This window comes from Miniopterus schreibersii (assembly GCF_964146895.1).
Source record: "Miniopterus schreibersii genome assembly, chromosome: 11".
NCBI classification, from domain to species: Eukaryota; Metazoa; Chordata; class Mammalia; order Chiroptera; family Miniopteridae; genus Miniopterus; species Miniopterus schreibersii.
The window spans coordinates 43,269,823-43,295,213 of NC_138111.1; the positions used below are offsets into that span (position 1 = coordinate 43,269,823).

The following is a 25,391-nucleotide window of genomic DNA, read 5'->3' on the forward strand; positions in this document are numbered from 1 at the left end:
GAGATTTAAAACTCCGGAGCATCGCCCGGCTGGCATGGCTTAGTGGTTGAGCACTGACCTATGATCCAGGAGATCGAGGTTCGATTCCCAGTCAGGGCACATGCCCGGGTTGTGGGCTTGATCCCCAGTGGGGGATGCACAAGAGGCAGCTGATTAATGACTCTCTCATCATTAATGTGTGTGTGTCTCTCTCTCTGCCCCTTCCTCTCTCTGAACTCAATAAAGATACATTAAAAAAAAAATCTAGAGTATCACTGATTGGTACAAACCTGTGGAGATCTGCCTCTTCTGCATCCATAAAGTTTACTGTGTACTTCACTGATCGAGCCATCAAAATCCTAATGTCAAATGTGTCCTGGGGAAAAAACACAAAGATGCTATCTTTCTGTCAGGATAGACTGAACTCAAGCAGGATTGCGTCTAGCTTTCCTCCTGGAATTTTAAGTCAGTAAGAGTTAGAATTTAGAATGCATGAGCTTAATGAGAATAATATTAATAATACAAACTAACATTTATGTAGTGGTTACTATATACCCAATATTGAGTATTTTGTGCTTTACTCGGTTATATCAACCTTCGCAAATTCTCTGGAACAGGCATTTGGTGCTATTTGACCATCCAAATTCACCTCTTCTCCATATTCCAAGAAGTTTCCCAGGAGCTAAGTTCACTAGACAATCAGGCTTTATCTAAACTAATTCTGGGGGCTTTGCACAAGTTATTAGGAAAAGGCAGGCTCTTTTGGGGGACTTAGAGTTATAAGAATCTGAGCCTGGAGCTTCTGCAGCATCTTACTGCCATGAGGGGAGATGCTGCTTAGGAACAGAGTTTAATCAGAGGAAATGGAGATAAGTGATAGAGAACAGAAAAATCAGACAATGGTGGGATTGTATGAACTTCTGCAACAGGTCCCTGAAGCAAGCTCTATCTCTAGGCTTTGCAATTCTTGAGGGCCAGTCATTCCATTTTAGCTTAAGCCATCTGAGTTGGGTTTCCTTCCGCTTACAATGGAAAGTGTTTCAGCTAATGCAAACTTAAACTTGTCCAAGGTTACGCAGCTGGATGAGGCCACAATTAAAACCCAAATCTGTTTGACAGCAAAGCTCCTGCTCTAAGCTATTTATTTACAATGCTTCCTCTTCAATTATGCCTTGGATCACTAGAATCAATGGGAGGATGTGAATTATTGAACAAGTGTGAGGGCTGAGTGTGTGCAGGGGGTGGGTCTGAGCAGTAAGAGAATTAGAAGTCAGTTACTGAAAGGCAGTCTTCCTATCTCCTTCCTTTCAACAGCACCATTCTCTGAGAATTCGAATTGACTGGGAGATCAGAGCTGGAAGACTCGGAAACATAGTGCTCCTCTGTGATGGCTTAGCACAGAGCCTGGCAGCACCGTGTGTGCAGGCTCATGAGAGAGTGCCTGAATGAATAAATGAATGCATGAATGAATGAATCAACAGATAAACACATGGGGAGGAAGCCTGTAAAGAGGACACACTTACTACTATTGGCTGTCTGAAGTATTCATCCACTGCAGCACCCCGGAGACTGGACAGGTTGACCCCATAGAAGCACTGCTGATACCTGAAATCGACAGCACAGAGAATCACCATGTACCTTGTCCATCACGTGAATCCCCAAGCCCAGCAACAGCTGTGGTGTGCAAAGCTCCTGACAGGTACTCTTAGTTAGCCCTGGAGCAAGTATGAGAACATGTGAAGAGCAACTGGTCAGTAGGGAGCAGCAGAGCAGAAAATGTTCTCTGATAATCTGAAGACCTGCAGTTGGCCTGTGGTTGGACAAGAGAGAAGGGAGGAAGTAGCTGAGGTGAAGAAAATTACATCTGGGGACAGGAAGGCCTTTGGGCTCCCATCCTTGACCTCATGCCCCAAGGTGGCTGTGTGCTCTGTGACACATTGTCCAAGTCCCAAAATATAATTCCTGGGCCCTCTCATTATTCCAACCCAGAGCTCAACTTTAGGTCTGCAAAGCCTCTGGACAGTCCTATTGTTTTAGGAAACAGATTTTCCTTTTCTGTTCTGCAGCCACAGGTCTGCACCTTCATGATGGCCTTTGCTGTCCTGGCAGACACTGGCAGTCACAATGAGCAACAACTGTGTCTGGTGAACTGGAGCTGGGCTGTCACAGTCCATTGTGCACACTTTTCAATTCCACGGTCAGTGACATCTAGCCCACAGAACCTGACAAGTGACACAGATCCTGCTTCCCCCCCCAGTGCGCCAGCAGTGCAGCACTCACCAACACGCTGCTGGCCCCTGAGCACAGTGCAGGTCCTTTGTCAGGTTGCCTAATGGTCTCGGCTCTTTAGGGAGGAGAGCTAGCATCTGGATTAAGACTAGTTTTGTTCAAACTCTGCCACAGACTAGCTGTATGCCTTGGGCAACTCACATGAACTGCCTCAGTTTCCTTATCTCTAAAATGGAAGCAATGAAAAGCTCATGTTGTAGGGTCACAGTAAGGGTTAAATGAGTTAATACAAGTGAAGCACTCTGAGCAGTGCTTGGCATTTTGTCACTGCTGTCATTCTCTAAACTTCACTTCAGATCAGCACTGGGGACTAGGGCAATGGCTCTCATTTGTTTCCAAAGCGCAACAGGTGATTCTACTATGCAACCAGGGTTGAATATGACTAAGTTAGCAGTTCCAGAATCCTCGCCAAATAGGTGAAAGAGAAAACCCTAAGAGCAAAGACAGCCCCCACCGGGCAGTGGCTGAGGTTGAGAAGGGCTCTCTGTTCTTTGCATGCAATCACAGCTCTCAGGGGCCCAGTCTGTGCCATTTGCTTTGGGCGTTCAGTGCCAATTAAAACCCAGCAGCCATGATCAGTGTGGTGCAAGTGGGCACCATTCCTTGGGCAGACGGAGAGTTGTGGGCACAGAGCCCATTGCCTGGGTTTTAAAAACTTTCTGGCTGGACCATATCTCTAATTCTTAGAAATCTCAAATCTCCTGAAATGCTTCATAAAATAATTAAAGCAGATGGGAGCTGGCATCTCTCTGGGTCTCCTAAGATATGTTGTTGGGGGAGGGATTAGGAAACGAATCTGTTGACTTGGAAGCTGGTGACCATTTCCATTGTTTTCATCATAGGTGGGTTTTATTTTCTGAGTTAATTTATGACTCCTTTATGAGCACATAAGGCAGAATCACTGTTTGTGTGTTTTTTTGTGTGTCCTGACTTCCAAATTTCAAGCGTACTCCCCTCCCCACCTTCTCCATAATACATGCAGCATCTGGAGCATCCTGCAAATACTGTGCAGAAGGAAAACCACCTTACTATTACCTGTGCCTAAACATACCAGAGTGCGGAGAAAGAGGCAACCCGTCCCACGAACTGCTCCGCTTTCTCCACGCAGAGCCTGGTGCGGGGAAGCCCCCAGGAGAACCTCCTCTCTCCCGTCTCTTTTGCTCTTGTTGTCTCTCCTCTAGTTACCCTGGTCTTTTGTCCCTCGACCCCTCCACGCATCTCCTCTCCCCACCAGTGTCCCGCACCTGTCTAGAAGGAGGGTGGTACAGCCTTCGGTTCTCTTGCAGAAGTTTGCCCTGTCTTCCAGATTCAAGAGGAGAGAGCTTCTCCAACACAAACGCTCCTGTTTCTTGCTCATATGAATACAACCTCTCATAGTATAACGCAAATATTTTACTTTAATAAAAATCTTTGCTTCTTTATTCTAACAAAAAAATCACTCATTCCCGTTAAAAGCTTCCTTCCTTTAAAAAACACCAAAAAATTAAGAAAAAAAAGAAAGGAAGGAGGCTAAGAGAAAGGGAAAACCCATTCTGCTGTTTGACAATTAAATGACTTTTGGGTATCTTAATGCACTACGCTCTACCGAAATTAACAACCAAGGGGGTGCCAACCTGCTGAGAGGCACATATTACTCTAAGAACTGGAAACCAAAAGCAAGGATCCAAGGATGTCACCTACATCACACATGGTGCTGAGAACGCAGCATGAGAGGGTGGCTGCGATGGCCTGGTGGGGTGCCGATAGAAGGATACATGCCTAGGAACAAATTGTACCTGTACTCGGCTTCTTATACTGTACCTCCCTTACATACAGCAGGACACAAGGCTTGGTTGTTTCTGACAATTTTCTGCATTGGCAGAATGCAGACATACCACTGTGCAGAGTGGTATTTATAAAGATGCTCAACTCATTATGTGTCTGGTTTTGCTGATTTAAACACCACAAAAATAATGCAGCTTAGATTTTACATGTGCTATATTTATATACGTTTTGTATTTGTAAAAATATGCTTTTTAGTATAAAGGAGCAGGGGGAAATGGGTGCACAGGCCTTAAAGGAAACCAAACTTACGACCGTGGCTCTTTTGTAAGAAGCGAGAGGAAGCCTGTGATTCTGTAAAGGAACCCATGGAGTGCTCCTAGGTGTGCCAATGTGAGTCTAGACATTGCTGGTTTGGGTAGGAATTGGGCCCATGGAAGCCTGTGTCAGGAGGAACAGTGAATCAGTCAAGACAGCTGTGGTGGGTATCTTTTGTTTGTTCTACCAGCAAATAGTTTTTTTCTGGTAATGGGATCAGATCTTCTGGGTGGTTACCTCTTCCCCATTTTCAGTTCTTATGGTTTGGATTGTCTTGGCTCTGCCCTCAGCTCTAAAGGTTGGCATGTGGCTCAGTTGCAGCCAATCAGAGCATCTTATTTCCCTGGCCTTGGCAATGGACCCAGAGTTAAACATCTGACTCAATGAGAGTCAAGTCTAAGACGTTTGCTCCTACTGTGGCAAAGGAGAAGTAGACATGGAGCTATGAGTCCATAAATCTGGATTTGCTAGAAACCACATTGCTGCCATGAGGAGAATGTCAATCCAAGAATGGAGCAGAGCTGAGGGAGGAAAGGAGGGAGGAAGGGAGGGAGGGGGAGGAGGGAGGAACAGCCCTGACCCAATGAGAGTGCCTGTGCCCTGAATCCATTTGTACCTGAGAAGCTGAATCTACTCTTGGATTTTTCAGATACATTAGTCAGAAATATTCTTTTTCTTAAATCATTTTTCATTGAGTTTTTGGTTTCTTAAAACCAAAAGTGAAAAGAAAACCGTTATTAGAAATCTGCCTATATATGTGCTATGAACACAATGAATAGTTTTGCCTAATTCAAGGGAGTCCTACTTCTGTGAGTACTAAACTAGATTGTTTTAGCAATTAGATTCAGGCCAGGGCACGGTAAGGAGGATGTCTGTTGGACTTGGCCAATCTGTCTGGAAACGGTCAGCTCTAATGACAGAGGACCCGGAAACTGAAATGCTACGTCCCTGACTACAGAGGTCTGCATGTGTGTAGGCCCAGTGGCAGGATATCATGGAAGAGCTATTAATTTGACATAGGTTACAAAAAAAGATGAATATAGAAACTGAGGCTTATTCTATAAGCAAACGTTAGATGAAATCAAGAGCTGCAGCTATAAACAGAGAAGTGAAGGAAATACCAAGAAAAAATACTGGGTAGTTGAAAGGAAATTACAGTTCCAGGTTTCACTGAAATATAATGAAACAAGGACAGTGGCCTATGAAAATCCAAACATTATGTGTTGGTCATGGTAGTATTCCTGCAAAAGTTCCTTCTCTGTGATACTCCGCATATACTTAGCCTCCACAAAAATTTGGTTGTATCACATGGTAATCTGCAATGTTCTTATTTGCTCCACGTGGTATTTCAATGAACCAGTGACTATTAGGGCCCAATATATTTTTGGAAAAGACCAGAAGGCCTCAAACTCTACCTATAAAAGAACTTTTAGTAGAAATTTCAGTTTGGAGGCAGAATTAGCCAAGGAACAAGCCATCCATTATCTGCGCAGTAGAATTTAGCAGCTTGTCCATTTAGCTGAATGGATTTCCTTAAAAATAATGTGTTTCTCAGCAGTACCATGGTCAGAAAGGCATTTAGTAGATTCAGAGTGGAAAGGTGCATGATGGGAGCTCTCATTGCCTGTGGCAGACTCCTGCTACATCCATCTTCCCTTATCCTTTGCAGGCACAGACTTCTGATCTCTGTAAAGAACAACTGACCACAGGTCATCCACCACTGGCATCCCTGATATCACTCAGTTGGATCTGCCCTTGTCGGCATGATGGATGCATATCATTCATTCACAATACTCTGAAAACTGGTTCCTTTCCTTTGGTTCCTTAAGTGGTATATCTCCTTCTAAGTGTCAGATCCATTCAGTCTTATCTGTCTCTGGAATCCTCAGTCACTGTGTTCTGCTCTTGCTATATCGAGGTGGGGGCTCATCTGACCCCACATGAGCACAACCCAACAGCGCTTCCCCTCAGGCCTGCACCATGTGTCTCTCCCCTCCTGCCCCGGGGCATCCCTGCTGACTCTGCGGCATGAGATGCCCTGAGACGCATGCAGTGCCCATGCATGTACAATCCAGAAGAAGCTAGTTAATGTGCTCCTGTATCGGCTCCCTCCTTCCTGCCTCACTCTCTCCTCATTCTTGCTTCACTAGCATTGCATTTTTTTTTTTTTTTTAACAAAGTGGTAGTTTATAAGCTTTGCCTAAGATCTCGGCTCTTGGGGACCTCAAACAAAGACAGTCAAAATGAGGTGTGGCCCTAGAATGTAGACTCTTGAGGTAGAATTACTCACCAGTTTGATGGCCATAGAATCCTCATTGCTAGGTGGGGGTGGGGATAACCCTTGGCATGAGTTTGAAGGGGAACAGCAGACCAACGGGAAGGTAAGAGCCAGCGGATACATTTGCTTCTCTCTCCCCCTCTGTATAATCTGTTCTGAGATGTGGTTCAATCAGCTTCTTGAAGACGGTCCTGAGATCAAGCAGTGTCCTGATGTTTCACACCACACAGTGGTCGGCTCAGTAATGTGCTCCTGTATCGGCTCCCTCCTTCCTGCCTCACTCTCTCCTCATTCTTGCTTCACTGGCATTGCATTTTTTTTTTTTTTTTAACAAAGTGGTAGTTTATAAGCTTTGCCTAAGATCTCGGCTCTTGGGGACCTCAAACAAAGACAGTCAAAATGAGGTGTGGCCCTAGAATGTAGACTCTTGAGGTAGAATTACTCACCAGTTTGATGGCCATAGAATCCTCATTGCTAGGTGGGGGTGGGGATAACCCTTGGCATGAGTTTCATGACAGTTACTAATGATCCCACTGGTGGTCATCAGGATGCAGTAAAGGTAGAAGGCGAAGCACTGGTCTAGATGGTGTGCTTGAAGTTTCGGGGTGATGATAATTATATGGATTGAGGGGTAGGCAAGCTTCTGTGAACAGCATTGGAAGCATTGCAAAAAGAAAATTATATTCTCAGGGAAGCCAACTCCTAACTTAAGACACACTGTGAAACCCAGAGGGTTTTCTTAGCAGAATTTAAGGAAATGCCTATCTCCTCGGTGCTCCCAGGCCTGCCATGCTGAAAATCAGGTACAGAATTTGACAATTCCTGAAACTAGAATTACCCCGTCTCCTCGCCCCAAAATGAGAGAGTAAAACAGTAATAATACAAAAGCTGTAAAGGAGATTGGATGGGCAACCTTGACAGGTCTTAGGTATCATATTGGAGCTCTGACAGAGGAAGAGTAGGGCTCTGAGACCTGGGGTTGGGATAGCTGAGTGGACAAGGCAGAGAATCCTGAAAACACTTTCTCAACTCCCTTGACCCCTTCAGGCCATTAGAAGCAGAATTCTTGTCCCTGTCAACAGCAGAGAATAGCTTCCCTTTGCCTGAAGACTGCACAACTTCTGAAGCTTGTGTCTTGCAAGATAATTTTGTTCCCCTCAGGATCTGCCTCACTATTGCCCACTGCCTCCAGGCTGACGGTCCCTCGCTGCTGTCAGGCTGATAACTCCAGCACAGCCTGGGCAGTCAGTACGATTCCTATTCCAGGAGGAGATAACTGACACACCTAAGAAACTGCAGAAGATGGTTGATATTTTCTGCTAAGAACCAGGAAAATATGTATGGGAATGGATTTTAAGGGTGCTGGACTAGGGCAGAATACAAGTCAGGTTAGGGTGCAATGTACTGGCATGGAGCACTCATAGGATTCGATGCTCCAGCAACATACCAGTCCTAATGGTCTGCAGGAAGTTGCTTTGAAACTTGGTCATCATGATGGCCTGCAGTTAATGAGATCGAGATTCCAGAACTTCTGCAGCACAGTATTGAGGAGAAGGTCAGAAGGCTCCAAGAGGTGGAACTAAAAGATGAATTTACTATAGAATATGTGAGAACATTCCACCTGACTGTTCTCAGGCAAAGTCCAGGAAACCCTCCTTTCATAAAGGTGACTGGGAATAAATCAGTGAGGGAGCAGCGGAATTTTTGAGATGCTTAAGGTGGCCATTAAGTTATGCTCCCAATGAGCACAATTTGGATGGAATTTCAGAATGTCAGAAGCAATAAAGCAGTAATTAACTGTCATAGGCAAGAATGACATAATTACTGTGTTGGACTGCAAGGCTAGAGTGGCAATAAGGGATCTGTGGTGGTTGCTAATAAATACTAGTGTTACCAGAGGTGAAAGACATGTACAGTCACTAGAATGGTACTCAATTTGTACAACAACAACAAAGATGCTAGCTGGTGAGCAGGAAGGCATCAGCTGTCACAAAGGAAAGTGGGTCCCTCACCCAATTTGCAGATCTAATGTACAGGTCTGGTTTATGGATCGAGACCACCGATCCATGACTGAAGTGAAGGCCCAGACCCCTGAAGGACTCTGCAGTACCCCCACAAGCACCTGTGCTAAATAGTCCCCAATCCTTCTCCTGAGGAACCTGGGTTTCTGTGACAAAGCAACTATGTTGGAGAAAGGAGATGATCTTGATTTTTAAAAGAATTTTAGATTAAAAAGAGTGAACTGATATTGATACCAGGGAATTTAGGATGCCTCTGGTTAGTGAGGGCTTATGGAGGACGGGTAGTAAATGAGATCTGGACCAAGTCCATCACCCAGGGTGTCCAAGGGGCTCATCCCCACCCTGTGGTTATTTCTCAGTCCCTGAATGTACAACTGGGATAGATACATTCAGCATCTGGCAGTGTGCTCAGACTTTCCCGAAATGGAAACTCCCCTATCCCCAGGTAGGTAATATTGTGATCTTTAATTTATAAATAAGGAAATTGTGTCTCAGAATGACTGAATTAACTTGGCTAAGGTTTCATAGTTAGTAACTGACAGAACCAAGAATTAAACACCGTTCAGTCTGGCTCTAGAGTCTGATTCATCCAGCTTTTAACTGCTGCCAGTTGGCCTATGCTGTATGTTCTGTAACTGTAATAAATGTAATGGGGGTGGCGGTGAAGAGCAGCAGCTTGCCTTTGGACATGTTAAATTTAAGATACCCGACAGACATCTAAGTAGACTTGTCAACAGCCAGATGGACATCCAAAGTCTTTGGTTCCAGGGAGAGATCTGGGCTGGAGTTCTGACTAGGGGAGCTGTCAGCCTAGAGGCAATCTTGACAGCCAAGGGGCTGAATGAAATCCGTCAGGAAGTGCGTGCAGGCAGGAAGGGGGAGGCACCGAACAACTAGCCTGGAGTCAGCCAGTGCTGGAGATTTGGATCGTCACGGGGAGGGGCCTGGGCAGTTGGGGCCAGCAAGGAAGGACAACCAGGTTTCCGTTCCAGGCGTGAAGAGCAAGGGTGTCAGGCATTGTTGGTGGGAAAGTCAGGGGAGGACTAATAACTGATCATAGCTGATGATCTTATTTATTTAGCCTGTTAGTTGCTCCCCAGTCTCTCAGCTGACTCCCTCAGCATGCACCCAAATTTCTTTCTTTCTTTTTTTTTTTTTTGCACCCCTCTCCTTCCTCTCGGCCAGCATTTCCACTTCTTTCCCTCTTTTAACAGAAATCATGCAAGCTTTCACCGTGACCTGTTCCCTGGATCAGTGCAACCACATGCTAGTAGTCTAATGCAGAAGCTGCGTTATAAAGGGAGGGGAATTAGAAAGAAAGCAAAGGCTGTACATTTTGATAACTATATGGTTTCAAAAATATTTTTTGTGTTTATTGACTAAAAATAAAATAATTCAAATGCACCAGCTATCAAAGAAGTACAGATTAAAAATAAACCGGCCACCATTTTTTTTTTGCAAATCAAATTGGCATTTAAAAAAATAACATATCCCTTATGGGCAAGACTCAGCAGACATTCTCATATACCACTGGTAGAAGTGTTAATTGGTAAAACTCTTCCACAGGGCAATTTGGCAATATATAAGAACAATCTTTAAAGTTCCTTCTTCACACCTTTTGGTCCAGTGATTCTGCTTCTAGCAATTTATTGTAAGGAAATAATCAGAATGCACATCGAGATTTCTATAATAGGAAACTTACTTTAGCGTTGTTTCTTATAGAATTTAGGATATAGAATTCTATAAAATTCTATATTCTTATAGACTATAGAAACAATACTTTAGTGTTGTTTCTTATAGAATTTGTGGGATTAAAATAGTAATTAAAGTAATTTAACATTCAACATTGGAGCTTGAGTCAGTAAATTATGAGAGAGCTATATAAGAAATGCTCCACAGCAAAAGAATATCTAAAAGATATAAGAAAATGTCAACAAGGTATTGTCAAAGTCAGAAAAAGAGAAATAAAAGCTATAAAATGGTATTTATGGTACAACTCTTATTTTGCAAAAAAGAACAGAAAAATTGGGAAGATATCAGCTAATATCTTAATAGTAATTATTTCTGTACATGCTTGAGATTAAAGTTTCTACCCATTCAGAAATATTTATTGAAGGCCTACCATGTGGCAAGCACTGTTCTGGGTACTTGGGAGGCATTAGTGGAAACTGACAGAATTATGGCCCTTACAGTTGCTGATATTCTATCAGGAGGGATACAAAAAATAAACAATAATAAATAAATAAATAATATATATTTTAGAAGGTGGTAAGTGCTAGAGAAAGAAACACAGAGCAGAAAATGTGGGATTAGGAGTGGTATGATTGCCATTTTTAAATAGGGTGGTCAGGGTAGATGTTATTGTGAAGGTGGCATTTAATAAAGACTTTATGGAGGTGAAGGAAGTACCCATGAATATTGAGGGAAAAGTATTCCAGATGGAAATGCACAGGCCCTGAGGTGGGAGCGTGTCCGATAAGTCTGAGGAGCGAGAAACCTATGTGGATAGAGCTGATTAAACATGGTAGTAGGAAATCAAGAGCCAGATTGGGTAAAACCTACTGAAAGGTTTTGGAAATGTTGGGAAAGATGGGTTAAGAAGCTATTGCAATAATTGAGATTAGATGAATTGGTCAGATTCTGAATATATTCTGAAAGTAGAACATAATTTCTTGATGGTTTACATACCGGGTAGAAAAAGAGAGGCCTTCAAGGTTTGAGGTCTCAGTGATTGGGATGATAAACTTATTAGCAACTGAGGTAGAAAGACTGTGAGTAGAGCAGGTTTGGGATGGGGGTGGAGGAGATCAGAAGTTGAGTATTAGACATAGTAAGTCTCTCCAAGGGGAGATTTCCAGTAGGCAGTTGGCTGTGGAAAAATGTGGTGTTCACAGGACATGTCTGAGCTAGAGAGAGACACTTGGGAATCATTAGTATATAGATGGTATGTGAACTCTGGGAATGGGTGAACTCACCAAGGGAGTAACTGTGGACACAGAAGAGGTCCAAAGACTGCATGCTGGGGCGCTCCAACATCAAGAGGGTAAGGAGATAAGTAACAACCAGAGGACGATGGGTTGAGAAAGTGACCAGTGAGGCAGGAGAAAAATCAAAAGAATGTGAGGCCAATAAGTGTTTCAAATTCTGCTCAAACGCTACTCAAATGCTGGTAAGTTAAATAAGCTGAGAAGTGAGAACTGATGACTGGATTTAGCAATGTGGAGGTCAGGGCACCGGTGACCTTGCTAAAAGTGGTTTTGGTAGAGTATCTTGAGACAAACTGAAGGGGGTAACTGGAGATGGTTGAGTACTGACAAGGGGACTTAGAGGGATGGTGGCTGACTGTGGTAGTAAGATATAAAAAAAAAGGTGGTTTTTTTCTTTTTAGATTAAATAGCAGCATGCTTGTATGCTATGGGGAGCCCAGCCAGTCCACTGTGATCATTAATATTCTTAAGGTAGTAAGCTGCCCGCAGATGGTATGGTTGGAAGGCCACACAAGAAATGCCTCAACAACCAACCTCCCCCACAGATACAGTCTACTCTTGTATCTGAATTCTTAACTCTCCAACTTATCACTGCATCAGGAGGTCACGTTTAAAATATAAGCATTTAAGGTGGGCATGACCTTATAGAACAGTAATCATAATTAACTTTTCCTCCATCTCATTGCCCTCCATACACCAATTGGTCCTTCACCCCCATTGGAAAGTCTCTGGCTTGAAGTTTCAGAATTACTGATTGAGCAGAAGCCATGAAATGCTATGAGTCTGTAGTAAGAAAGCCTATTTTGCCAGAAAAAATTGGGGAAAAAGAAAAATCTTAGTCCTTTGACCCTACTTATAGAATTTGTAACCCAGGAAACCAAAGCACCTCCTATTTGCTGCCCCTTCACCAAAGAGAAAGGATTACCAAGAGAAACCCTGGGAAATGAACTTTGGATCTCTCTCCTGGAGGGTTCTGCTTACCTCAGCTAGGACGCAAAGCTTCAATTTTAGCATCCACTCTCATCCATGTGCCAGCAAATGCCTGTGCCCCTCCCAGACACTGAACATTCCCACTAGGATGCCATGTGTTCTGTGTCTCCCGCCCGTAGGCCCAGTATCATCGCTCTCCTCCCCTCCTTCTCCTTATAAAGACCAGTTCGCAGGAAAGGATGCCAGAAGGAATGGTGGTTTGGAACTGCAAGGAGTTTTGAGTTTTCTCTCATTTTATAAATGAGGAAACCAAATCTCAGAGGATGAAGTGAACTGCCCAAAAGCCAACAGCTAATTTGGAAAACTCAAAAAAAAAAATAAAAAAAATGATCAACTCATTGACATTGAGGTGTACTGATTGATGTGTTCTCTTCAAAGGCATGTTCTAACAAGCCACAGCCTTGAGCCAATGAAGTGGATGCTGAAAAGTGGAAAGGAAGTTACAGCAGACAGGGGAAAGATGCATGTTAGCCTCAGGGTAGTCTCCGGGCCATCTGATAGTGCATAAGCAGCTCTCTGATTTGTCTATTCTAGTTCTCAATAGAGAGTGATTTTGTCCCCAAGGGGACATTTGGCAATGTCTGGAGACATTTTGGTTGTCGCGCTTGGAGGAAGGTGCTATTGGCATCTAGCAGGTACAGACCACAGATGCTGCTAAACATTCTACAGTGCATAGGACAGCCCTTGCCCCCAATATGTGACCCTAGATGTCAATCGTTCTAGAAACTTCGCTTTACCCTGAAGGGGAAAAAAGGAAGAGAGAACATTACCAAAAGTTGGCTCTGGAGTAGTGTTCCATGTAGAGCTGGTCGTCAGAAAAAGGGGCCAAGTGGATGTCGCTGAATGTCGGGAACATCATTCCTAATGAGCAAAAGACAAAAGACCCAAAAGTTGACTCCTACTGCCTTCTGCATGAACGGTCCACGTGCCTGCCACCTGACCAATTCCATTCTTTCATCTATTTCAGTCATTACACAATGAGCTAAAATACGATTTTGCCTGGCAAACAAACACCCAGCCTAGCACGCCTGAAATAAGACCTTTCTGAGCAGGCAGACTTGGTGATCAGCATTGTTATTCTTGTCATTTTAGGGAGACCCTTTTTCACAGTCATTTGTTAAACCGCATATGAAAGACAGGTGAACTATTAACCCTGTTTCAAAAAGGAGGACTGCCTAAGAAGCTGGAGACGCTGTCACAAAACTAGTAATACCTAAACTTTCTTGATTTTGTTAACTTTGCCCTGAACATTTCTTTCTGGGGTTTCTATGTATTAATTCATTTAGGCCTCATAGCAATATAAAGTGGGTTCTATTACTATACCTACTTTACAAATGAGAAAAAATAAGGAACGGGGAAACTTAAGTGTCTCAGCCACCGTCTCAGAGTTAATAAGTGGAGGGACAAAACCCAGGGGTGGAACCTCATTCGATAGCCTATGGCCCCACAGTTTAGTGCAAAGTCTATTAAAATAGAACAGATTGTTTTATTTGGGGCATTTTCAGAGGCAGTCAAGAGAAAAAGCATGACTGTAACATCATTCCTATGTCACCATCTAAATCTCATGCACTGGTGTTAAAACAATAATGATTGCTTGGTGGTTTTTCAATTTCACGATAGAAGGACATTAGACAACCTTAGAAAAGTGCATGTAAACTTGGGACGCTTCATAGGAGGGTGTTCAGAGCCCAAGCCTAGTAGGAAAGAATTCCAAAGATGTCAGATAACGTGGAGAAGAGGAAATCATCAAAGGTAAAAACATAAAAAATATTCTGAGAGTTGAAGAAAATGTCTTCTGATTCAACGTATTCACCCCACATCCAGCAGGAGAATTTAAAAAGTTTCACAGTAAGAAGGCTAGAAATAAAAACAAGATACTGAAAGTGTCACAGGAGAAAAGTATGTCACTCTAAAGCATCAGGAGTCTGAACGGCACTGAACTTCTCAACAGCAGTATTAGAAACCAGAAACCAGAAAAAGATGCTTTAAAAATACTGCGTAATAATCGTTCCCAAGTTAACCTTCTCTACCCAGCAATATGATGATCCAGACTCAATAAAAAGTAACTTCTCGAGCTTCCTCTCTCCAGAACCTGTTAGAGAATGTTCTTTGCTGAAATGATGGTGTAAACCAAGAAAGAGGAAGACACAGGAATGGGGAGAGAAACTCAAAGTGCCACAGGATGGCAGCCAGGCCACAGGATCCGTGGAGGACAGAGGGCCACAGCAGGAAGGCTTCCACAGAACAAATACCGGGAGGACCTGCTAGCCCTGCTGAAACATGAAAAACACTAGTCATAACTATACAGAAAACGAAGCTAACGGTGAAAAGAGGCAGTCAACTCCAGGAAAAGCAACAGGCTGCATGAGAAAAATATATAACCACACGCGCCTACCAGGCCACCGATTCGGCACCGGACGCTTACGCTGTCATAATAATATAAACACTGATTACTGATCTAACCAAATGATGACCTAGGTCCGTATTTCTTTATATTAAATTCTGAATTCTAAAAAGCTCTGCTCTGCAAAAGCAACGGATTTCTGTAAGTCTGAAACATCTTTTGATGACAAAACCTGACCTGAGCTGAAGTGAGTCTATTTATAGTCCGTATTTATCTCACCTGGCATCCGAGTTCATATGTTTTGTCGCAGAGATACATACAGTGTGTTTCATTACGGAGCGCTGCCTCCGATCCGACTGGAGGGTTAAGTAATACGTGGTATATGAGTGTATCACCTTTCCAAAGCCCTCCAGGTTCTGAATTCTGAAACTCATCTGGCCCCAAGGCTTAGATTAAGGCCCCGAGGACCTGCATACATGTATTGAGATGAGGGAGGGGAGGGTGCATCAAGAAGGAGAGAGATGACACGTGGGAAAGCTAACTTCTCAACGGCAGTGACAAGAATAGCAATAGGGTAACTTCATATGGACATGTAGCTAAATAACAGGAGAAACAAAAAATAGAGCTGAAAGGGAGCAGTGTCAGGATAGGAGGAGATGTGGCAAAAGGTTCCTATTTTTCATTATAAGCCTTTTATTATTATTTGATGTTATAAACTATGTCTTATTTTGAAGGAAAATAAAAATAATTAGAAAAAAAATCAATCATCTTTCCCTCAGGAACACACAGGGTACAAAGCTGATAAAATCAGTATTTATTTCTACTTGTCTAGTTAAAGATACATAGCCAAATATAAAATTTCATACCCATTTCAAATATCTGGGGAAATATTCAGCTTGGAGAGCCTCAATCAGTTGCATGTTAATTAACTATGTGTAAAATCTCATCACACGAAAGCACCTCACCATTTGAAAAATATCAGAAAAATATATAAAAATTCTAGGTGGCACTGAGGAGGAAATCTAAGCAGTTTTTCTCCTGTCCTTCATCTCCTACAGTTCAATTTTATCACTTGGACACAATGTTTCCAAGATCATCCTGGGCTATTTTACAACAGGAACACTAATGAAGTTCTTGACATTAGGTATACTTTCCTGAGTTTATTTGGCTATTTTTGCATGGGAGGTTTTTAGGTGCATATTTCTGAATCCCTAAATTTTGAAAACATGTAGGAAATTATGGATGAGTCTCAAGCTTTATTTATAGGCATCTACTGTGTTTCTTGGGTAAGTATGAGTTTCACTTTTAGTCCCTATTTTGTCATCGTTGGATATCAAGGTAGGGAGGCACAACACCAGCAATTTAAAGGAAATAAAATTAAGGTAAGAAGCTGCAATTCTCATGAGAGATACGACTGTTGCCTTCTATGCTTAACTGAAGAACATGGGCTGTTAGAATGTCCACTCTCCCAGGTGAAGAATGGAGTCAGTGTGTGTGCAGGAGCGGTGAGTGTGGGATGCAGGTCAGACAGGCCTGGGGTCAAACCCCTGCTCTGCCACTTTTTTTTTTAACTTTAAATAAGTTTTTTTTTCAATTACAGTCGACATACAATATTATATTAGTTTCAGGTATACAACCCATTGATTAGATATAACTTACTAAGTGACCACCCTGCTAAATCTAGTACCCATCTGACACCATATAGTTATGATATTATTAACATTACCTATGCTGTACTTTATATCCCCATGACTATCCTGTACCTACCAATTTCAATTTGCACTTATTAATCGCTTCACCTTTTTTCACCCACCCCCCACCCAGCTGGCAACCATCAAAATGTTCTCTGCATCTATGAGTCTGTTTCTGTTCAGCTTGTTTGTTTATTTTGTTTTATAGGTTCCATATATAAGTGAAATCATATGGTATTTGTCTTCCTCTGTCTGACTTATTACACTCAACACAATACCCTCTAGGTCCATCCGTGTTGCAGATGGCAAGATTTCATTCTTTTTTATGGCTGAGTCATATTTCATTGTATATATGTACCAGTTCTTTATCCAGTCATCTACTGATGGACACTTAGGTTGCTTCCATATCTTGGCTATTGTAAATAATGCTGCAATGAGCACATGGATGTATGTGTCTTTTTAATTTAGTGTTTGGGATTTCTTCAGGTAAGTACTCAGAATGGAATTGCTGGGTTCTTCTTTGTCTCTTGGTTGAAGCCTTTGTTTTAAAGCCTATTTTGCCTGGTGCAAGTATTGCTATCCCAGGTGTGTTTTTTTTCCTGTTTCCATTTTCATGAAATATCTCTTTCCATCCCTTTACTTTCAGTCCCTGTGTGTCTTTCAATCTGAAGTGAGTCTCTTGTAGACAGCATGTGTAAGGGTCTTTCTGTCACTTATTAAAGGTGAGTCCTTGTTAGTTTGCTTTCCTCATTGTGCCAGGTCTTTCCGAGTCTATCCCCCTAAGCTAGGTCTCAATCTTGGCACTACTGACGTTAGCCGGATACCTCTTTGATGCAGAGACTGTCCTGTACATTGAAGGATGTTTAGCAGCATCCCCGTCATCTCCCACTAGATGCCAACAGCACCTCCTCCCCCAGTTATAAAACCCAAAAGGTTTCCAGGTGTTGCCAAGTATTCCTTGGGGAGGGAATATAAAAATCACATGATCCTCATCATTAACTCTTCAAATAAGTTAAAAACATCATTTGCACTTGGTAAGGTTTTCATAAAATAATTCATGCAAATTGATTAGCACATGCAGACACTTGGTGAGCATAAAAATGATTGGACTTTATATTTTTTTCTTGATTATATGCAGTGATCACAGGGAAAAAGACAAGCTGTAGAAAGAGAGTATGTCAGAAAGAACTAGCAGATCCCAGAGGGTTTATTACATTATAAAGAGCCAACACTTGAAAGGGCTTTAGAGAGTATTTTTAACCACACAAGTGAGGAAATCAAAGTCAAAAGGTCAAGTGTTAGACCAAGTTCCTTAAGGAAGAATGTGATAGAGCCAGGACAAAAATACTTATCCCTGAACTGGTCACCTATCCCGAGTCCTGCACACTGAGTCCTGTGCAGCACAGCCATCAATGTCCTCGTGGTTGGAGACTAACCTCATGTTTTACAGAATAAGATGAGAAAATCAAAGAATTGGTGGAATAGAAATGCTCTCTCCACTTTTCTGCCAAGACTTAAATATGAGGGAAAAAGATGGCAAATTTTACAGACAAGTTAGCCTATTTTCTAAACATGGATTGGTCAACTCACCATTTGCTTTCAGCCATTTTTTGGAATAAAGGTAACTCTCCAGCATCCTTTCATTGAACAGCATGTATCCCATTGGTTCAGAAATGATCACATCTACAGCCTCAGGAAGTGAGACTTCTTCAATGATCCCTGGCAGAACAATGATCTTGTCTGAAAGGTGGTTATTTTCCACTAGTATCTGAAAAAGATAAAATAGAGTACTGGTATTATTGTTACATAGACTCTTAGAAAAACTAAGTTTCATAGGTTAGGGGTTGACAGTGTGATGGAGTTGAGAGGGAAGCGACATATTTGTTCCTATAAACACTTTAAACAGTTTGGTTTAAAAAAAAATCCTCACCCAAGGATATGTTAATTGATTTTAGAGAGAGAAGTAGGGAGAGAGAGAGAAACATCAGTGTGAGAGAGAAACATTCATCTATTGTCTCTCATACCACACCAACCAGGGACTGAACTGGCAACCTAGGCATGTGCCCTGACTGGGAATTGAACCTGCAACCTTTAGGTGCACAGGATGATGTTCCAACCAACTGAGCCACCCAGCTGGGAGACTTTTTTTTTTTTCCCCTTACTGCATAAATATTTCATGTTTAATATGGATAAATTAGAAGATTCAGATATGGGACAAATAAAAACATCTATAATTGTACCACATACAAATAACTACCTTCCACTCTTTATACAAACACTGTAGATTTAGATGTGTATGTGTGTATACACAGGGGTGGGCGAAAGTAGGTTTGCAGATGTAATACAAATAAGTAATACAATAATTAATAAATAATAATACAAGAATAAACTCCGTGATTCATGTACTCACCACTGTAAGCCTATTTTTGCCCCTCCCTGTACATCCACAGGTACTTTTTGGAAGATTGCTTTTTACTAATGGTTTCAGCTTATTTCCCATTTTCTGCCTACAATAAAGATGCCAGAAGTTCAGTACACTAACCTTGCCCAAATTAATGATCTTGATCCTTATTAAATTATCCCTTAATCTTCTGATTCCAAAAATAACACCATGTTCATTAACCTGTCTTTAGAAGTACATATTAGTTATGTAGTCATTTTTCTTTGATGTCCTCTGTATTTTATTTAATAACTTTGAACTCACTTAAAAGAGGGGCCTTGAAGAGAAATGTATTTATTATATTTCTAATATAGGTCTTCGTAATGCCCAATATGACAAGGTGATTGCATGATTACATTTATGTCTTTTTACTGCCTGAAAGAAGTATTTCCTAATAAACACCTTACACGTACCAGCATAATATACAGCACATTCCTTTTCAAGTTGTGGTTCTCTGAGACCCCAGGACTCTTACATCTTTGCTCACTGTATTTCTACACAGAGACCTTCCATTTTATCTTTTCCTAACTTGATCTCTTCTCATTCTAAATGCAGCATACCATGAATTTATCGTGACTCAATTCTCACTTGATCACGTCTTCACATGGCTAGGGTATCTTTCACCTCAAATCCTATCTTCTACGGTGCTGCTCACCAACATGTGCCCTATAAGCTTATTAAATGTCTTTTTTACTTTTAAAACAAGAAATCAGGTAATTTCTAAGGAAAAACTATTTGAAAATGTCATCCTCTGTCAACATTTATCTATGCAGAAGTACTCTTGGGATTCCATTCTATCATCATTCCACATGTTAGTTGAGTTCATGGGACTATATAGAGACAAGGCCTAAAGTTAAAGCCTTTAGTGCCCTGCTTTTCTCTGTCCATTTTCTTCTCAGGACAGTCCATTCGTGTGCGTGGCTCTAACGATGGCTCCATGCGGATGACTGTCCAAACTACACCTTTAGGTTCCTCACTCACCTGAGCTCCAGCCAGCACCTAAACGTTTCTACCAACGTGCTTGGTTCTCCTTGATATCAACAGGAGCCAACCCCAGCTGCTTCTTGAAAACCAACCTTTCCTTTAAATTTCATTAAAATCTTTTTTTTAAAATATGTTTTTAATGATTTCAGAGAGAGAAAGGGAGAGGGAGAGAGAGAGAGAAACATCAGTGATGAGAGCGAGTCATGGAACAGTTGCCTCCTGCATGCCCCCTACTGGGGATCGAGCCCACAACCCTGGCATGTGCCCTGACCGGGAATCAACAGTGACCTCCAGGTTCATGGGTCGGCATTCAACCACTGAAACACACTGGCCAGACTTATTAAAATCTTTATATAACCTTGAATTTCTTTGATTCTGTTTTTATCACTAATACTAAAATTCTCAATATCCTGGAAGCATACATAGGTGCTTCCCACAGACAATTAGTTACTATTTTTTCTATTTCTGCCTTTCAGATATGTCTCATTTCCACTTTCTCCTTTCTCCTTTCTGCCTGAAGCAACTTGTCCAGTTCCTAATAGCTTCAAATCTGGAATTTAAAAATAGCATTTATATAATGAAAATAATAATAGTAGTGCCTACTTCATAGGTCTGCTTGAGGCTAACACAAGATAAAGCATATTAAGGGCTAAGTATTAAAATTATTATTGTTGTCATATTAAATTTATTAAAAAATACTATTCACTGAAAAAAGAAATGTAGATGAGCAAAAACATGAAAATAAAAATCACTTGTATTCCCATCATCCAGATGTAAGCAGGGTATATTTCCTAGCAGACATTTTAGTGTATCTCTGTTTATAAAAATATATAATATTTTGTAAATATATATTAAGTAATATAAAAATAACCTTTTTTCTATAATATGTTTTAGACCAGTTCACATGGTTAAATCGAACATGCCCAAAGTTATCTGAATACTCTGCAGGCTTTTTTCATGGAACATTTATGGATCTCACGTAGACCAACCTTTAGGAAACAAACACTGAAGAGTTCTGTGATAAGCCTAGGTTTCAATACAATTTCTTGACAAAGATATTTGAAAATAGGACATCAACTCAACCAAGAATACCTTTAAGACACAAGAGCAGCTAATTCCAGATACAAAACATATACTAATTTTTGAGTCAGTCTTACTGCCTTCCTTCATCTTTGGTTTACAACATTCTCAGTACAGATCATTTATGTCACGTCATATACCTTTCTTCCAAAACTGAAACTCAGTAGAACTATCCTTTCCAGGAAAAAACAAACGTCAGTATGTCCCTCCAAGTGCTGTAAAGGCCCTTAATGCAGAGGAAGGCTCTGCCATCCACCACATGCACTGGTTTTCACCGTGTGACCTGGCCCTTCGGGATGGAGGGAGATTCCAAACAAAGCCTCTTCTCCCCAGATATCATCAAGGTTCAAGTAAATCCACATAATATTCTTATTTCCATCCTGTTTCTTTGGTATTACACTGGGTTTCAAACGCTTGTTTCAATAGTCCTGTCACTTGTTATCAGTTGCTTAACACACACACACACACACACACACACACTCTTTAGGTGGCAGTAGCAGTAGAATTCATCCTTTCACAACAGTAACTTCCAAGACAGATCAGGGGCAATTTTACCGGGCATCCTGCTGTGCTTGTCTCATTGGGGAGGCTTTTCATGGAGTGACCTGTGTCATATATGTGTTGTTTATTTATGCCTGTTCAGTCTGGAAGCTTAATTAGTCTTAGAGACTACACTACGCAATACAGTACTTAGTTATATTTCATCTTCAAGCAGTGGAAACAGCAAGAGTTAGGAGGTGAAATACTTGGGTGCTGGCTGTGAATCCCCTACTTATTAGCTGTAAGACTGTGGCCAAGAAACATAATTTCTTGGAAGTCCATCTTAAGTCATTCTTAAAATAAGAATAATAATAATAGTATCAATTCTACAGTGTTATTTCAAGGGTCAAATTGAATGAGAAAATACAAAGTAATATATGTCAAAGAGAATATAGATTAAATAGAAGAATTTAAAGATAAGATGATAAAGCAATAGAACTGAGATTAAAAGGGAGATTTTAGACCCAAGGAAACAAATCAAGAGGCAAAGCAACATAATTATAGAATAATATACAATAAATATCCAAGAAAATAATATATTACATTCAAATTATATAATAATTTTAGAAAACCATTTGGCATTATTCAGTAAAGCTAAAGATGTACTTAATTCTAAAGCTTAAAAATATCACCTTCTAGAAATATGAATTCTAGAGAAATTTTTGAACATGTATAGAAGATAACCTATACCAAAATTTTTATAATAATATTGGTAGTTATAAAATAAAACTTCAAAATAAAATGAAGTAATGAGTGACAGGGAAATGAATTAATAAATGGTGGTAACCCTGAGTACTATTCAACAGTGAAAAAGAAAGAACTGGAGGCATATATACGTGTTAACATAAATTAATTTAATAAGCAGAATTTTAAGGGGGGAAATAGCAGGTTGCTGGAGAATATATAGCATAATTCCTTTAATAAAAAAGGTCAAATGTTTTCCAAAGTAAACTGTATTGACTAGGACATACTACACTATTTTTTAGAACTCTTTTACGCTAAATATAAAACTCAAGATGTTGATAAATTTTGGGAGTGAAGGGAGAGATGGAATCTGGGAAAGGCATATAAAAATTTTAATATGTAGTTATATTCTAGTTCTTAAACTGGGTTGTAGGTATATATGTGTTTATTTGATTATATTTATACTCACCTCTATTTTTGTATGCATGAAGTATTTTATAAAAGGAAATTTAAAATGATGCTATTAATAGAAAAGTTTGAGATTATCATAATGAATGCAGATTTAAAAAAGACAAACTGATTTCTGCAATCAGAAAGAAGCTAAAAGGAAAGACAGATTAAAACAAAACAGCATAAAGGTAATTAATGTCTCAGATGTACAGAAAAATGGAATGGAAAATCACTCAACGGTATACCAAAAGAAATTCCCCCGAAGAAAAATATTGAATTTGTTAACAGAAAAAATACATAGTGGTCACAGAAAAATTTCATATAGTAATAGTAACATGAAAATACATTCTGCTTAAGATTTTGATTTAAAGAAAAATAAAATGAATTCCTTGGGCACTCAGGCAGAAAAACAAATCACCTTAAAAGTGAAAGAAAATCAGGCTGGCATTAGATTCCTCTTTAGTAGCATTCATTTTTAAGAAAACAATAGAACACTGTCTAAAGAATTTAAAAGAAAAATAATTGTGACCAAAAGAAGATTAAATCCAGAAGGTGCTATTCACAGTTTTAACATGAAAGAATTCAGGGTATATGGGGCTCATAAGCACTTCTTAAAAAATGCTTTGCCCGCCCCCCACAAAAAAATTCACATAATTAAGAGGTAAATTAAAAAATTGGGCGCTAGCCGGTTTGCCTCAGTGATTAGAGCGTTGGCCCATGGAACTGAAGGGTCCTGGGTTTGATTCTGGCCAAGGGCTTGTACCTCAGTTGCAGGCTCGGTCCCTGGCACTGGTCAGGGCACGTGCAGGAGGCAACCAATTGGTGTGTCTCTCTCACATCGATCTCTCTCTCTCTACCCCTCTTTTTCTCTCCCTTCCACTCTCTCTGAAAAGCAATGGAAAAAATATCCTCAGGTGAGGATTTAAAAAAAAAATTGGTAGTAAAAAAGCTAAAATAAAAGACTAATGATTAGGAATGAATACGTTAAATTATAAAACAAATACTAAAAACTTAAATGAATTTTGTTTATATTTCAATGAGAATTCCATTACACCTTGACAATAAAAAAACAATATATAACTAACAAAAGGGAAGAGGAAGAAAGAAATATGAGAATGTTGATGACTTCATTTATTTTTCATAGGAAGGAGTGAATTTTTATCATGAGGTTAAAAAAAATGATTCCAACTGTTTTCCATAATTTTAAAGGAATTTTTTAGGAAGTAATTTTTCTATGCATGAAGACACACTTACTTAAAGTTAAGAAATTTCTCTTTTTTATCTGAGTTCCTTTTCCTTCTGTTAAATTTAATAAAATTTGATTTCATTTAATACTTTTAATTTACACCACTACAGATAATATGATCTCATTTTTGTGAAAGGATTTCTCTCTAGCCATTATTCTCTTTTTATATTTGTATTAAAAAGTCTGGAATGCTATTCATCCAATATTAATAATTACTATTATGATGGTTTAAATTTTTCTTCTGTGTTAAACTTTTGAACTGCTTAATTCTTCATTACAAGTGACTATTTTTATAAAAAACAGCAAAGTGATTTTCTTTAAAGAAAAATATTAGCAAAAGCAGGGATCTAAGCAAATATATTTGTCGCCTCTATTTTCTGGGATTCCACACAAAGGCAGGAAACTATATAAATCAGGAGGAAACCTTTACATCCATGAACATTAAAAAGAAGCAGCAATCCTGAGAAAAAAGAATTAAGCTGGTGGTATCACACTCCCTGACTTCAAACTACATTACAAAGTGACAATAATAAAAACAACATGGTATTGGCCAAAAAACAGATACACAATCCAGTGGAACCAAGTTGAAAGCCCAGAAATAAATCCACATGTATACGGACAATAGTTTTTGACAAAGGAGCCAAAAACATACAATGTAGAAAGGAAAGACTCTTCAATAAATGGTGCTGGGAGAACTGGAAAGCCACATGCAAATGAATGAAACTAGATGGCTATTTGTCCCCATATACAAAAATTAACTCAAAATGGATGAAAGACCTAAATATAAGACCTGAAACAATAAATTACATAGAAGAAAACATAGCTACTAAACTTATGGACCTTGATCTTAAAGAGGATTTTATGAATTTGACCCCAACGGCAAGGGAATTAAAAGCAAAAATAAATGAATGGGAGTATATCAAACTAAAAAACTTCTGCACAGCAGAAGAAAACATCAACAAAACAAAAAAGCAACTGACCAAATGGGAAAAGATATTTGCAAACAGCAGCTCCAACAAGGGTTTAATATACTCAATACAAAAATGGGCAAAAGTAGGTTTACAGTTGTGAGTACATGAAACAGAACTTATTCTTGTATTATTATTTATTTATTGTGATAATCATAACCTGCATGTATTTTTCCATACAAACAACTACAGACCTACTTTTGCTCACCTCTGTATACAAAGAACTCGTACAACTCAGCAACAAAAAAATAAACAATCCAATTAAAAAATGGGCAGAGGACCTGAACAGATATGTCTCCCAAGACGACATGTAAATGGCCAATGGATATATGAAAATACGC

General features: G+C 40.2%; 1 protein-coding gene across 2 annotated transcripts in view; it reads right to left on the reverse strand.

Moving 5' to 3' along the window:
* The window catches only part of LOC308563617 (histone-arginine methyltransferase CARM1-like), a 181,626-nt gene that overhangs the window by 16,979 nt on the left and 139,256 nt on the right, over positions 1-25,391 (reverse strand). For both annotated transcript variants that reach the window (XM_081150837.1, XM_081150838.1), the window contains exons 6-9: positions 18,249-18,426; positions 13,394-13,484; positions 1,503-1,584; positions 270-355 (exon numbers count right to left, since the gene is read on the reverse strand). In XM_081150837.1, coding sequence (XP_081006963.1) covers positions 270-355; positions 1,503-1,584; positions 13,394-13,484; positions 18,249-18,426 — 437 coding nt within the window. The remainder of the gene's footprint in view (positions 1-269; positions 356-1,502; positions 1,585-13,393; positions 13,485-18,248; positions 18,427-25,391) is intronic.